General features: G+C 34.3%; 3 protein-coding genes across 3 annotated transcripts; 1 reads left to right on the forward strand and 2 right to left on the reverse strand.

Moving 5' to 3' along the window:
* The first annotated feature begins 1773 nt into the window (after positions 1 to 1773).
* Positions 1774 to 2708, forward strand: bc10 (BLCAP apoptosis inducing factor bc10). Its single transcript, XM_089702011.1, has one exon. It carries the CDS (start codon positions 1973 to 1975, stop codon positions 2210 to 2212), a length of 240 nt encoding a protein of 79 aa, XP_089558137.1. The 5' UTR covers positions 1774 to 1972; the 3' UTR covers positions 2213 to 2708.
* A 4365-nt stretch (positions 2709 to 7073) lies between these two features.
* RpS28b (Ribosomal protein S28b) lies at positions 7074 to 7589 on the reverse strand. The gene is made up of 2 exons (XM_089702012.1): positions 7311 to 7589; positions 7074 to 7199 (listed from the first exon to the last, which is right to left on the reverse strand). Exon 1 carries the CDS (start codon positions 7510 to 7512, stop codon positions 7315 to 7317), a length of 198 nt encoding a protein of 65 aa, XP_089558138.1. The 5' UTR covers positions 7513 to 7589; the 3' UTR covers positions 7074 to 7199; positions 7311 to 7314.
* Positions 7590 to 9408: 1819 nt separating this feature from the next.
* Positions 9409 to 12916, reverse strand: l(1)G0320 (signal sequence receptor subunit 1 l(1)G0320). The gene is made up of 5 exons (XM_089701981.1): positions 12714 to 12916; positions 12054 to 12242; positions 11155 to 11432; positions 10533 to 10773; positions 9409 to 9835 (listed from the first exon to the last, which is right to left on the reverse strand). The coding sequence occupies exons 1-5, from the start codon at positions 12772 to 12774 to the stop codon at positions 9765 to 9767; spliced, it is 840 nt and encodes a 279-aa protein (XP_089558107.1). The 5' UTR covers positions 12775 to 12916; the 3' UTR covers positions 9409 to 9764.
* Positions 12917 to 14928: the final 2012 nt, after the last annotated feature.

Genomic DNA, 14928 nt, shown 5'->3' on the forward strand with positions numbered 1-14928 from the left:
AGGAACACATATAAGATCAGTCATTTCGGTAATATGATCGTTGGATTAATATTACGTTGTAGGTAAATAATGTTATCTGAGTTTTATGTGCTACTTATAATGATATACTCGTTTCTGACTATTCCAATATTCTAGACTATTCAAAAAAATACATTCTAATACATATTATATTGTAATTAGTAAATAGTAATAGGTCGATGTCGGCAAAATCTAAATTAAATTTCCATAATCCATTGAAGTTTTGATATGGAAACATACCTTGAGTCAAACAAACAAAAAAATTTAAATTTATCAATTACTAGCTGTGCTCCGCGGTTTCTCCCGCATTGCTCCGCTCCTGTTGGTCTTAGCGTGATGATATATTATAGTCATAGCCTTCCTCGATAAATGGGCTATCTAACACCTGTAGTTCCTGAGATTAGCGCGTTCAAACAAAGAAACAAACAAACTCTTCAGCTTTACTTATAATATAGATAATATTAGTATAGACTATAGATCATAATCATAATCCAAACTTTCGCCTCTGTGCTATAAAATCTCGACTCGACTCAACCCTCTAAATGTAAAGATACTTCGCTCAGAGTTCATTTACATACCCTAAGTGGAACTTAAATAGCTAGAATTTAAATAGATAAGTATTAAAACTCGTTATGACTTGACTCAGCACTTCAAACCCTTAATTAATTAGTGCAATACTAGATAATTTAATCTATATGTATTACTAGCTTTCCGCTCGCGGCTTCGTCCGCTTTGTCTATAACTAAAGCCTTCCTCTTGAATCACTCGACCTATTTAAAAAAACCTATCATAATCTGTTGCGTAATTTTAAACATTTCTCTTGTTTTATAATTTTGGTCTGGTGAATATTTTATGAGTAAATAATTTTAGTTTAACATAAAATATAGAAAATCATTTTGAATACTCATCTATAGAGGTATTAATAGGATAGAGGTAGATAACAGTAGGCTCTATATTAAATTCAATGTATAGGAGTGTTTGGTGTAAAATTTTTGAGTATTTCCCATATTATTTTTAAAAAGTTATTACTGTCATTTTACTGATTAGGTAAAGGGCTTTCGATAACAGTTAAAAGATTTTTAATATCTGCAATAGTTACGGAATAATCGACTGTGCACACTTAACGATTACACCCTGTGACACCCACCCCGTTTTCCAATTACAGCACTAGAGCGCATTATGCGGCATAATGCTTAACGTTGAATGTTCCAACTACAGCAACGCTTCGCACAATCGAGCACTAGAAAAAGTAATGCGCGTGAATTGATGCGTGCAATCGATTTATCGTTAGTAATTATTAATTGTTGGAAAAAAATTTAAAGCTTTCGTTTCATTGTAGTTTTTTCGAAATAATCAAAGTAAATTCTAATTGTGTTAAAAAAAATAAATATAAGTATGGATGAAGGTACAAACATTGAAAAAAATGTTAATGAAATAATCAAAATCCAAATTACTTATATATTTTTCAACCAATTATTATGTATACCACTTTATTTACACATTAATGAGGTTATTGCTAACTCTAAGAATATTTTTTTTTTCAACACTGAACTTAGCGCAACCTGCTGGTGCGTTTCATGTTCCAATTAAGCATCAGCATAATTCGGCATTGTGCGGCACTGAGTCGCATTATGCTCTGTAATTGGAAAACGGGGCCAGTAATCTGTATGCTATTCTGTGATGCTTTTATTGCCTTTTATTACTAGCAACATTTTTTGTCCGTCAAACCTCCATCACTGTCATTTTGACATGATTTATTTATCCTTACAAATTGTCAATACAGGATTTGTGAATTGTGACGATTGTAGAAGTACGCATTTTATACCTTGACATTATTTTTGCTTTAATAATTTAAGAAATATATTTTACAGAATATGTCGATTGTGACATCGATACCCTTTTGCGTTTGTATCCGTGTAAGGTAATCGTAACCCTTATCTTCAGAGCACACAAAATGTATTGCTTACAATGGCTAATACCTGTGCTCTTGATTCCGAAGCCCGTAAACCCGGCATTAGTAAATACACACGTAATGTTTATGGTGTTATATCTAATCGGGTTTTTCCTTGAGCGGAAGCCTTGCACTGTATGCAGCGTAATGTTCATGGCCGCAGTAGTTCTTATATGTTACAGCGGCATAGGTAATTGTTTATTCTGGGGCAGTCAGTGTGAAGTGGAAAAATATGACACTTAGCGAATTCCGAAGAATCCTATCAGCGAAGTGCTCAAACTCAAGTGTTCCTGACGCTTTCGGGCAAGACACGCGGCCAAATCCTGCTGACGTCATATTTATCCAATAATATTACCTAGTTACTGTATAATTATGTAAATAAAACGTGTTTTGTTTACGTAATGTTTTGTATAATTATTGTTGGAATCCCCTGGGGATATGTGCCGATTTGTACTTATTTAACATTGTTGTGTTGATTATTAAACATTGTGATTATTATTGTACAGTTATTGTTAGCATTTTATAGTGAAATATTAATTGTAAATTAATCAAATGTCTAGAACTCATTTCCTTATAGAAATGTTATAAACATTGACACTTTTTATGTATCATTCATAGAAAATTCAATAATGTTGCATTTTAAAATTCAATTTTTAACAATGTAAATCAATTTCATTTATATTTAATAAATAATTCAATGTAAGTAGCATAAATAAATTTCTTATTGAAAGCTATACAATGCCTTTTTCTCAATCCTTAAGCCTTGGTAATTAGTTTTAGTTGAATTTGTACATAAGGTATTTTTATTTAAGATATATTTTTTCATGTTTAAGTATAGATCTAATTTTGCCTATTTCCCGATTCAAAGATAATTAAAAGTCCATTAACTGATGCCTAATATCAGATAAAATGCCTATTAACATTTTGGTGTAAACATTCACTGCTATTCAACCAAATATATAGTTTGTTCTAGAAAATATTTTGATGATATCAACTATGAGAAAGATAACATATATCTAAATAGTTTAATTATCATATTTTTTAAAGTATTTAACATGTTTATTAAACATGCATCCTTTTTTATGGATATATAATATATTATTACTACTGCTGAAGGAGAGAACAATTTTATTTCTAACTAAAACTTTGAACCTGGTGAGTCTTATCTCTACCCTCATTTCAAAAATTACAAAATGACTTCTCTTACTATAGCTGCCTGGAACATCAACGGCATTACTCCCAACACAAATGAACTAGAAATATTTCTTAAAGAAAACAGGATTGACGTCTGTCTTATCTCTGAGTCACATACAACAGAAAGAAGTCAAATATGCATACCTGGTTTTTGTGTTTATTTTACTTCTCATCCCGATGGCGTTGCACATGGTGGTTCTGCAGTTGTCGTAAAAAATAGTGTAAAACATTGTCTATTGGAACCTTTTCCTGCAAAACACCTGCAGGCTACAACTGTAAGAGTAGAAGACCGTCTCGGTGCTATTAATATCTCTGCTGTCTACTGTCCGCCTAAACATAGGATTAGTGATGATATGTTCACCTCGTATTTTCGCACTCTTGGTAAAAGGTTTATATCAGGAGGAGACTGGAACGCGAAACACACACATTGGGGCTCTCGGCTTACGTTAACCAGGGGACGCGAACTTAAAAAATCTGTGGACATTAATCATCTAACAACATTGTCAACAGGAGAACCCACGTACTGGCCCACGGACAATAACAAAATTCCGGATCTTCTCGACTTCTTCATCATAAAAAATATCTGTCCAAAATACACTCAAATCGAATCCAGTCTTGACGGATCTTCAGACCACACTCCAATTATATTAAGACTTAGTATAGGTATTATAAATCGCATTACAAATAACGACACGCTTTTCAATCATAAAACAAATTGGGTGAACTTCAGACAATACCTTGAAGAAAATATCACACTAAAACTTCAAATGAAGTCGGCAGATGAAGTAGATAATGCTTGTCTTTATGTTACAAACCTCATTCAAGTGGCTGCATGGATAAGTACTCCTGAACTAAAACACAAAGCATATAATACTCCTACTCCTATTGAAATTCGTGAAAAAATTGCTGAGAAGAGACGACTTCGGAGAGTCTGGCAGACATCCAGAAATAGAACAGATAAAAGTCGCTTAAATCGTGCTATTAAGGACCTTAAAAATCTCCTAAAAGAAGCCAGGGATAATTCTCTAAAAAGCAATCTCGAAAGGATGTCTCCTGAAGCTTATGGAGTCCACTCGCTCTGGAAAGCAACTAAAAATATTCCACAACCACAGAATTGTTCTCCACCCATTAGATCAAACAACTCATGGGCGCGCACTGATCAAGAGAAAGCTGATGTCTTCGCAAGCCACCTAGCTAACATCTTTAAACCAAATGAACCTAATTCACCTGAGGATTCCGAAATAGACACCATCCTTAAGCAAGATGTTCAACTTTGTCCACCCCTGCGCCTAACAACGCCACGTGAGCTATCCAGACTTATCTCTATAATGGACTCCAAAAAAGCTCCAGGCTTCGATTTGATTAACGCTAAGATCCTAAAAGAACTCCCACGAAAAGCTATCGTCTTCCTCACTATTCTCATAAATAGCTCTCTTAAAATATCGTACGTTCCTGCTCTTTGGAAAATATCGCAAATTGTAATGGTTCCCAAACCTGGCAAACCAGCTAATGAAACACAATCTTATCGTCCTATCAGCCTTACTCCGATCTTATCCAAGCTATGGGAAAGAGTAGTCCTGCATAGATTGAAAACAGAACTACAGCAAGTTCAGTTGATTCCAGATCATCAATATGGATTCCGAGACCAGCACTCCACGGTAGAACAGGTTCATCGCGTTTACCAAATTATTAGGGAATGTCTTGAAAATAAGGAATACTGCTCGGCCGCCTTCCTCGATGTCCAGCAAGCTTTTGATCGAGTGTGGCACAGGGGTCTACTTTGCAAGATCAAACTGTTTTTACCTCACTCCTATTACTTACTTATTGAATCTTACCTCAGCGAAAGGATGTTCCAGGTAAAGGTTCATGATGCCAGATCATCTCTCTTCGCTTGCTTAGCTGGTGTCCCTCAAGGATCTGTACTAGGCCCGGTCTTATACAATATTTTCACTAGCGACCTTCCCCAACACCCAGGGGTATCTATAGCAACATTTGCCGATGACGCCGCATTTCTAGTATGCAATCCAGATCGAGAGAAAGCTAGCTATATTCTTCAAAATCAGCTAAATAAAACCCAAGATTGGCTAGATAAGTGGCGCATAAGAGCAAGTGCGCCTAAATCACATCACATCACATTTGCACTTAGACATGGTCTCTGCCCGCCTGTCCATTTGGGCCAAGAAACTCTACCACAGTCTAATTGCGTGAAGTACCTCGGCTTCTACTTGGATCGTAGGCTCACCTGGAAAGATCATATAAAGAAGAAGAAGACAGAAGTTAACTTCCGCTTCAAAAACTTACTTTGGCTCTTGGGTAGACAATCCACACTTTCTCTAAGCAATAAACTTAGAGTGTACTGCGCAGTAATAAAACCTATTTGGACATATGGTATTCAACTCTGGGCCTCCGCTAGCGAATCCAACCTAATGTGCATGCAAAGGGTGCAAAACAAAATCCTAAGAGTGCTCACAGCAGCTCCATGGTTCACTCGCAACTCTGAAATTCATGAGTACTTAGAAATGCCTACAATTAAGGAGGAAGCTACAAAATACCTCAAGAAGCATAAGCAAAGACTTGTAATGCATCCTAATCCGCTCTCCCAGCAATTGCTGAAACTAAAGCCCAGGAAACGTCTGAAAAGAGCTAATGTTGATGTTGAGCTACGATAGAAAGGGGAATTAGGGCACTGGTTCTGGTTCTCAAATCGCCAAATCATTCTGTCCAAATATCTGCTCATAGTCCGTTGACTGATCGCGGATGTCAATAATAAAAAAAAAAAAAAAAAAAAAAAAAAAAACTAAAACTTTAAATTTTTACTTATATTTACTTACTTATAAATAATAATCATAACTGTAATGTGGTGATACAAATACATCCCAGCAGAGACATCCTTATTATTATTCACAAATAGATTTTGATTTATACAAATTATGGAACTTATTGTAATGCATTTTTATCTATACTAATATTATGCAGAGTTTGTTTGTTTGAACGTGCTTATCTCAGGAACTACTGGTCCGATTTGAAAAATTATTTTGGTGTTAGATAGCCCATTTATTGAGGAAGGCTATATAATTATCATTACGCTAAGACTAACGGTGAAACCGCGAAGCGCAGCTAGTATATTATATGAGTGCAAATATTAAGCTCAATGATTTTACATTTTTATTATTGACCATCCTCCTATCTAGTAAAAAAAAAGAATGTTATAGTTTTAAGTTATATGCAAGAAACTGCAATTATTTTAAATATTGTTTAAGGTATAAATATTTAACAACTTTGTATACATCAACTGAAAAACTGGATCATGGCATAGCAGTCCATTTAGAAATTGTCCGGTATTATTATTTAAACAGGTTTGCTGCTGCAAAACATTGCACACTTATAGTGCTTGTATGCTGGACAGTTCAGAAACTTTGAAAACTTAATTCTTATACTTCATAGTAAAATGAATTCATTTTACTATGAAGTATAAGAAAGAACATACATATAAGTTCAGTATATTGTATCCAGTGCATAACACCAATTATTTATTTTATTTTATCAACTGCAATATATCTAAGTTAATATAACATTCATCATCATCATCATCATCAGCCCATATACATTCCCACTGCTGGGACACGGGCCTCCTATGAGGGTACAGGCCATAATCTACAACTAAAACAAACAAACTACACATTTTTTTAAAGAATAAGTTCTGTAATGCAATAAAATCATTAATAATCCTCCCATTAATGCAATTCAATCAACAGTATCTGGTAAATACAAACTGCGCTAATAATTTTCATTTCACAAGCGCTTGTAACTTATTAGAAATATACTGTAATCACTGTTATACACATAAATATAACATTGTTTGGAGCCTGGAAGTATGAAAAATTGGAATAAATTAAAATAAAACAAGAAATGGTGTTAACTGTTTATTAAACGAGCTGGATTTAAGATGGTCATCTTTGACGGTTTTGATGTTCACTTACAATTTTGATAATATAGTTGATACATAGAAAGCCTTAACCTAGGAGGTTCTAGCAACCTGAAACAAAGAAACATTGGTTGAAAAACATTACAAAAAAGATTGTCATGCTGTAATAAATAGGTTATCAAGATTGAATATTCTTTCATACAGTGTTGGTAATCAATTTACCTGCTTATCTTAGTCTCCTAGCTTCACGCTCAGACTCGAGAAGGGTTAGGATGTCACCATCACGCACGGGTCCCTTTACGTTCCTGATAATTTGACGGCTGGTCTCTCCGATGAACTCGACCTTAACCTGGGTACATTGTCCCTGGGAGCCAGTACGGCCCAGAACCTTGACGACGCGAGCGAGAACGTTGGGTTTGTCCATTTTGAGCAGATATCGAGCGAAACTCACTAAATACACGTGCAACGCAAACGGCGTGTACGAAAAAGAAATCTGTCACAGATTCAATTTTGAAGGATCCGAAAATAGTGTTACCATTACATAAAACCGGTATTATTTTATCGGTTTTTAATTATTACAAATAAAATCGAATTTAATATTATTTAAATAAGCCTTAGAAAATAAGCTCATAGGTGGCTCATAGTAACTGAAGCAAAAAAAAATTAATTAATTATTAAATAGAATAAAAAAAATGTTGTGTGGTTTTATGAAACCACGGTAAAAGTGAAACTGTTCGAACGGTTCCGAACACTGCTTTGTGTAGCGCATGTCGCGTGTAGGTCGGCTGCCGAGTAGGTATACCTAGTCGGCAGCCGCGATACACGCGACATGCGCTACACAGACCAAAAAGTTTGAGACGATGTAATAAAAGTTTCACTTTAATTAATCTAATTCGGTGTCCCTTCGTCCAGCATACTCACCATGGAATCCTGATATTTCATGAATGTCAAAAAACTGTTCTGAAATAGTGCTAAATAGTGCCCAAAGGAAAAAAATAGTGCTCTTGTACTTGCGAAGTTATAGCCATAGTTCGATGAGTATGCTGGACGAAGGTTTCGCCCAGCATACTCACCTCCGTCCGGAGAATCTGTATACGCTTCAAACATAATTCATACTTCAAAAAATAGTTCCCAAATAGTGCCAAACGGTGCCCAAAAAGAAAAAACAGTGCTCGAATAACTTCGGAGTTACAGGCTTCGTTCAGTGAGTATGCTGGGCGTAGGTTCTACGCCCAGCATACTCACCTCAGTGCGCGAATATCGAACGAGCTATAGGTACAATTTACGTCTCAAAAAATTGTGCTTGAAATAGTGCCCAATATCAGTCCAATTTTTGCTTGACTTTTGTGTCGACGACTGTACCCCATTTTACGTTAGTATGTAGAAGTTTACATTAAAATTTAATGGTTTTCTAAGTCAAAAGTCAAGCAAAAATTGGACTGATATTGGGCACTATTTCAAGCACAATTTTTTGAGACGTAAATTATACCTATAGCTCGTTCGATATTCGCGCACTGAGGTGAGTATGCTGGGCGTAGAACCTACGCCCAGCATACTCACTGAACGAAGCCTATAACTCCGAAGTTATTCGAGCACTGTTTTTTCTTTTTGGGCACCGTTTGGCACTATTTGGGAACTATTTTTTGAAGTATGAATTATGTTTGAAGCGTATACAGATTCTCCGGACGGAGGTGAGTATGCTGGGCGAAACCTTCGTCCAGCATACTCATCGAACTATGGCTATAACTTCGCAAGTACAAGAGCACTATTTTTTTCCTTTGGGCACCATTTAGCACTATTTCAGAACAGTTTTTTGACATTCATGAAATATCAGGATTCCATGGTGAGTATGCTGGACGAAGGGACACCTAATTCGATATTCTATCTGATTAATATTTTTTTTTAATTTATAATACTAAAATAATGTAACAAGGTAATATTATAACATCTGATATAATTATACCAGTCCTTCTGATACGAACACTCGCCCCAGAATAACCTGAGAAAGATTCTAATCGATCTACTACAGTATTAATAATATACTACTTTGAATACTTATAATACATACTACTCTTTGGTCCAGTAGTTTCGAAGCTCATTCATTTCATTAGAACATTGAAATTTTAGGACGCACAAAAACTAGTAAAAAAATGGCAAATTCTTATTATATATCACTTTCAAACATTTATTTAATTTTTACACATTGCTGCACGTTTTTTTTTTTTGTTTTGTCGCTGTTAGCCCAGGAGGGCTTCTATAGCTTAACCGGACTTGGGTCGCATGTGTGTGTAAAAAACGGTGGATAAAATAAAACCAGAAGTAAAAATGTAACATTTTTAATATTTAAATAATGTCTTCTCGTAACGCAACATTATTGCAAAGATGTCCACTCATTTTGTTCCATAATTTACTCTCACACTTAAACTAAACACACAGTCTCATCACTTTACATCAAATAAAATAAGAATTAAGACAATTTATTGTACATCTTAGTTAATTTTTATTAGGTGTAAGTATAAAAAGTGAAAAAGAAAGCTATATCAACTGCTTCCTTAACTAATTAACATTTTTTTGCAGTATACAATTATTGAAATCTTATTCTTATTTTAATTGACTGATCACTGTAAACTCCTGGCTGATTTGATGTTTACTAAAAATTAATTAAAAAAACTAAAATTAGTCATCTCCCGCCGATCTCTTGGCCTTCCTCATGCGTGGCGACTGTTTCGGCGTCTTGGGTGATTTTTCTGTAAAAAAGAAATATATTTTATTACATTTTTAGGTAAGTATCAACAAAACAATTTTCCATCATGTCACGGAAACATCAACATATTAGATTCTGGCAATCACATGATTGTTGTATTGTTATTTTTCTTTTTCTTTATTATTTATTTTCTTTGTTGTGTTTTTCACTTTTCAAAACAATTAAATTATAGGTATCACGTCCAGCACACACAATATAGGGAGTAATTTAGATTTAATTCAATAGTGTCTATGTTTATCATTGACACACATTTATGCTTAATCCATACTAATATAATATGTAAATGCGAAAGTAACTCTGTCTGTCTGTCTGTTACTCAATCACGCCTAAACTACTGAACCAATTTGCATGAAATTTGGTATGGAGATATTTTGATACCCGAGAAAGGACATAGGCTACCTTTTATTGCGAAATATGTACCACGGGCGAAGCCGGGGCGGACCTCTAGTTTTTAATAAATCTATACTAATATTATAAAGCTGAAGAGTTGGTTTGTTTGTTTGTTTGAACGCGCTAATCTCAGGAACTACTGGTCTGATTTGAAAAATTCTTTCTGTGTTAGATAGCCCATTTATCGAGGAAGGCTATAGGCTATAATTATATCATCACCCTAAGACCAACAGGAGCGGAGCACTGCGGGTAAAACCGCAGGGCAAAGCTAGTCACCAATAAATACTTACTCAGCTGGTTAACGACTTCCTTCGGCAGCCAGTCATAATCTACATCATTAGCTGTTCCAGTTTCCAAGGGTTTAGGAACTGATCTCGGTGAGCGACGACGAGCGAGTGATGATAAAGCTTGCTGGCCCAATACTAGGATCAGAACACAGGCCGCACCCAAAAATATATATAGGAAGAATGTCTCTCCGTCTAGACCTTCGGAGATTTCGACAATGTTGACTGTTTGGTTGTAGACTGCTTCCTGTAATAAGAATTGGTACATTATATCTTGTTAATATTAGTAAATGTGTTAACGAATGAATAATGTTCTCAATAAATATAGCAGGTTGTTTTTAAGTTTATGTTTTTTCTTCATATAATATTCTAAGTGTTTGTAAATTTGTTATCTACTATAAATATGGTCTAAAAACACATTGTTTTTTTTTTATTAAGGATTAACTGTATGTAATTAGATAATTAAAAATTAAATAATCATTAGTAACAACTGAAATGACCATCATTAATGATTAATAATGACAATTTGTAATGAATATCTGAATTGTAAGAAAAGTTTCCTAATTAGATATCTAATTAATCAATAAAATATCACAATAATCTACGTTCTAATGGACAATTGAATTACCTGGTATGAGTTACCGCTAGCGTCCTTGTAGTTGATCTGAATGTTTAATCCGAAAGGTCTGCCAGCGAACGCTTCATTAGGAATGAACGAATAAGCAAAGGTGGCTTCTTGTTTCGGTTTGACCTCGCGGTTGTAAGGCAGAGCGGTGAAGTTCTGAATGTAGTAAGTGTAATCCAGAGGATATCTGAAAGAAGCTTCCATTGTCTCGACCAGGTAGTCTTCAGAACCCTTGTTGATGAAACCAACTAGGAATTCCACTGGATTTCCCGCTTGTAAATCTAAAAAATAAATAAGAGTTACATAGAGGTGGACTTTGCGTCATCACTACATAGTATAAAACAAAGTCGCTTTTTCTGTCCCTATGTATGCTTAAATCTTTAAAACTATGCAACGGATTTTGATGCGGTTTTTTGTAATAGATAGTGTTTCAAGAGGAAGGTTTTAGGATATAATTTATTAGGTTTTTGACGAAGCGGGCGAAGCCGCGGGCGGTAAGTTAGTAATATTTATAATAATGCATGAATGAATGCTGCATGTTGTAAATTAGTGTAAGAAACTGTTGGATTTTTTATAATATGATTTAATAAATGTTCTTTATTGTACATACATAGAAATATAATTTGCTACATGGTTGAGATACTTATAATAGAAATATCAAAAGGGCGGCCAATAATATTATGGTGTACACTTCAATTGAATGATTTTAATAACAGAATAAGTAACTGATAATTGCACATACTTTTAAGAGTAAAAATTTAACTTTAAATGAAAGTATTCCTTTGTTTCTAGGTCAGTTAATATCACCTTTCGAAATTTTTATTAACACATGTAACATAATAAAATACTCTTGCAATTATATGCTTTTAATTATATTTTTATGTTAAAATAAATAAACTCACCAAATGACACATCACCATAGTTAGTGATGGGTTTGGTGAACAATATGGTTGTGTCTACATCTTGTGATGACTTTACAACAGAGTCGTCTTCATCACCAATAACATCATCACCGACAACCTGGTTGTCTTCACCTTCAATGTCCACTACATCATCAAGTTCGTCTTCCTCTGCTCTTGCTAGGATATTAGCTGAAATTTTACAAAAAGGTAACATGTTGAGTATATATTATGAGAAGTTAGTTATGAGTATATATTGTGCACATCTGTGAGCAACTTCATTAAAAGGTTTATGAGTGTATGATTGTGACAACAAATACAGTTAGTTTTTGATGTGAGAAAGTTTTCACTATATTCATAAGGGGTCTTGCCTAACTTACTTATATAACAAAAGAAATTGCCTATATTTCATGTATTTACAAGTCGTATGTTGAACTAATTAAGTACGTCTTGATTCGAACAAGTTTAATTTCATATCTGTACCTAGGTATGATAGCAAAATGATTTATGCGGTAACTAGCAATATGGAGATAAATATCTTAGTGAGACAATGGACGTTTAGATATTTTACACAAAATTAAAGTGAGTTTCTTTCAAAATAATAACCCTATGCCACGTACCTACACTACTTTCTAAAATAAATACATAATTCTTTGGACTTACCGTTTTGGAAGCACAGCAGAGCCGCGGGTAAAACTAATAACATTAGGTAGATGAGTTTCATTTTGATTTATTTCTAAAAATAACTAAGGTTAACGAAATATACTAAATTGATGCTAGCTAGGAGACATTCACTTCACGTACTATAACTATGCGACCGCCACCGCAAAAGCTCGATGTTCACGAATGCCAATTTTCTCTCCAACTCGATTGACGTGGAAGGAATGCTTGTCAATAGTGTTGTTATCGAATCGGTTTTATAGAAAATCGATAACGGAAAAATACATAATATTTTTAGGTTTAACAAAAAAAATAACGTTTAATTACATTAATATTATTAATTTTATAATAATAAAACGTAGTTAACTTGTAACAGTTTTTAGAACTTTTAGACTTTCTAATTTATATGTGTTTAATCTAAGGTTTGATCATGTTTCGTTAACATTTAATTTAATAACGATAAATTTACCCATAATAATTAAATATTATAAGGTTTCATTCTGAAATATAATAATGGGTATCATAATTATTCTTGGATAAACTTAAATGGGGAGAACATCTCCTGCGGAAACGTAGCTTTCCGTACTTTTTATGAAGGCATTTTTATATTTATAACGTTTCTATATATTAATCAGAAATTTATAAAAAGGTAGCACTTTCAATATTGGTTAAGCGTCTTATTTACGGTCCATCTTGACGTACGTCCCGCCAAGGTCATACACGATGCACGACGCAAAATTCTTTGTTCTGAGACGCAAAACGACAGTGAATAGCGTTGACGTACGTCAATAATTATTATTATTATCTTGCTGGATGTGCACGACCAACTTTTCATCCAGCAAGCACCCCCACCACCGCGAACGTCGTGCAGATGGACAGTGAATAGCGCGGACGTACAGCAGATTAGTGTTGCCAACAGAAATTAATGTAAACGTAGTGATTATATCCTCTTTGGTAAATACTTGGAAACGTGGCCTATTGATATGATTTTTTTGTGATAACTTAGTGAGTACATGAGCAAGCAAGAAACGGTTATTTTTGATTTTTATGTACACAGGAAATCCCAATTATCATTACTTTTGGATCAACCTTGTACACATGGACAGTTAATATTCAGAAGTTATTATTTTAAAAGAACTCCAAGGCGAATTGTTGAATAACACAGATTTTATGCAAAAGTCCACTGCAGAAAAATGGCAATTTATTTAAAAAAAATATCTTGACGAATTTGTTTGTTTAAAAAAAAATGATTAGCTATATACTCTCTGTTCCCGCCACTTTAGCATTTACTGAAAGAGTCTTTTCGGTCATGAATGTGAAGTGGCGGGAAGAGAGAAACCGAGCTTCATTAAAAATTAATTAAAAATGAGCTCTTGAAATATATAAATTTAGATTTGGAATGTTTGGATTCATATACATTCATTTAAAAATAATGAAAAATTCTTAGTTACTGCAAAAAGTACAAAAAAATACATTTTTAAAAATATTTATTTACTCTTTATTTACCTCCTTTAAAATCAGATATACTCTATTTCTTCAAATAAAAGTTGGCAACCCTAGCCATGCTTGATGCGCGCACGATCGTCAGTAGGATACATCCAGCACCGCGGCCTTGAGCCGACGTACGTCGGGGATTGACCGTGAATACGACGCTTCACTTGAGTGCCCATAACGTGGTAGTTTAATACTTGGCGGGACTTCTTTCGTGGCACGTTCTATAATGCACATCGAATCTACCTTGGATGATGGAGTTTGTAAACATTGCAAAGCACACATAGAAATTAGAAGCATGCTTTGTTAATTTCATAATAAACTAGCGGTCCGCCCCGGCTTCGCCCGTGGTACATAATATTTACGTTTTCTCTACATAAGAACCATGCTCGTACTTCAAGGAATATAATAAAAAAAGAATTTTCGAAATCGGTTCAGCCGTTCTCGAGTTATGCGCTTACCAACACATTTTGCGATTCATTTTTATATATAAGAGATAAATAAAAAATCGTATATTGCTTCTCATATAGGTACATATCACATATCTTACGATTACACAATACATAAGATGGCTATAAGTCTTACAAGAAAGCAATTAAATCCTACGTCTCAATTATTGCTGTCCAAAACAGCGATGTTGATAATAAAAACAATGAAACCCTTAATGAAACCTATGTGATTTGCCTGTAAATAAGAGAAAATTTGGTTTAAAAAAAATCTTAAAATA

This window comes from Colias philodice, chromosome 12 (assembly GCF_061535455.1).
Source record: "Colias philodice isolate Cphi_HAF_F1 chromosome 12, ilColPhil1 Martin Lab GWU primary, whole genome shotgun sequence".
NCBI classification, from domain to species: domain Eukaryota; kingdom Metazoa; phylum Arthropoda; class Insecta; order Lepidoptera; family Pieridae; genus Colias; species Colias philodice.

Bases quoted from the DNA above. Each gene is read 5' to 3' on its own strand.
- bc10 (XM_089702011.1), top strand. From the start codon at position 1,973: ATGTATTGCTTACAATGGCTAATACCTGTGCTCTTGATTCCGAAGCCC.
- RpS28b (XM_089702012.1), bottom strand. From the start codon at position 7,512: ATGGACAAACCCAACGTTCTCGCTCGCGTCGTCAAGGTTCTGGGCCGT.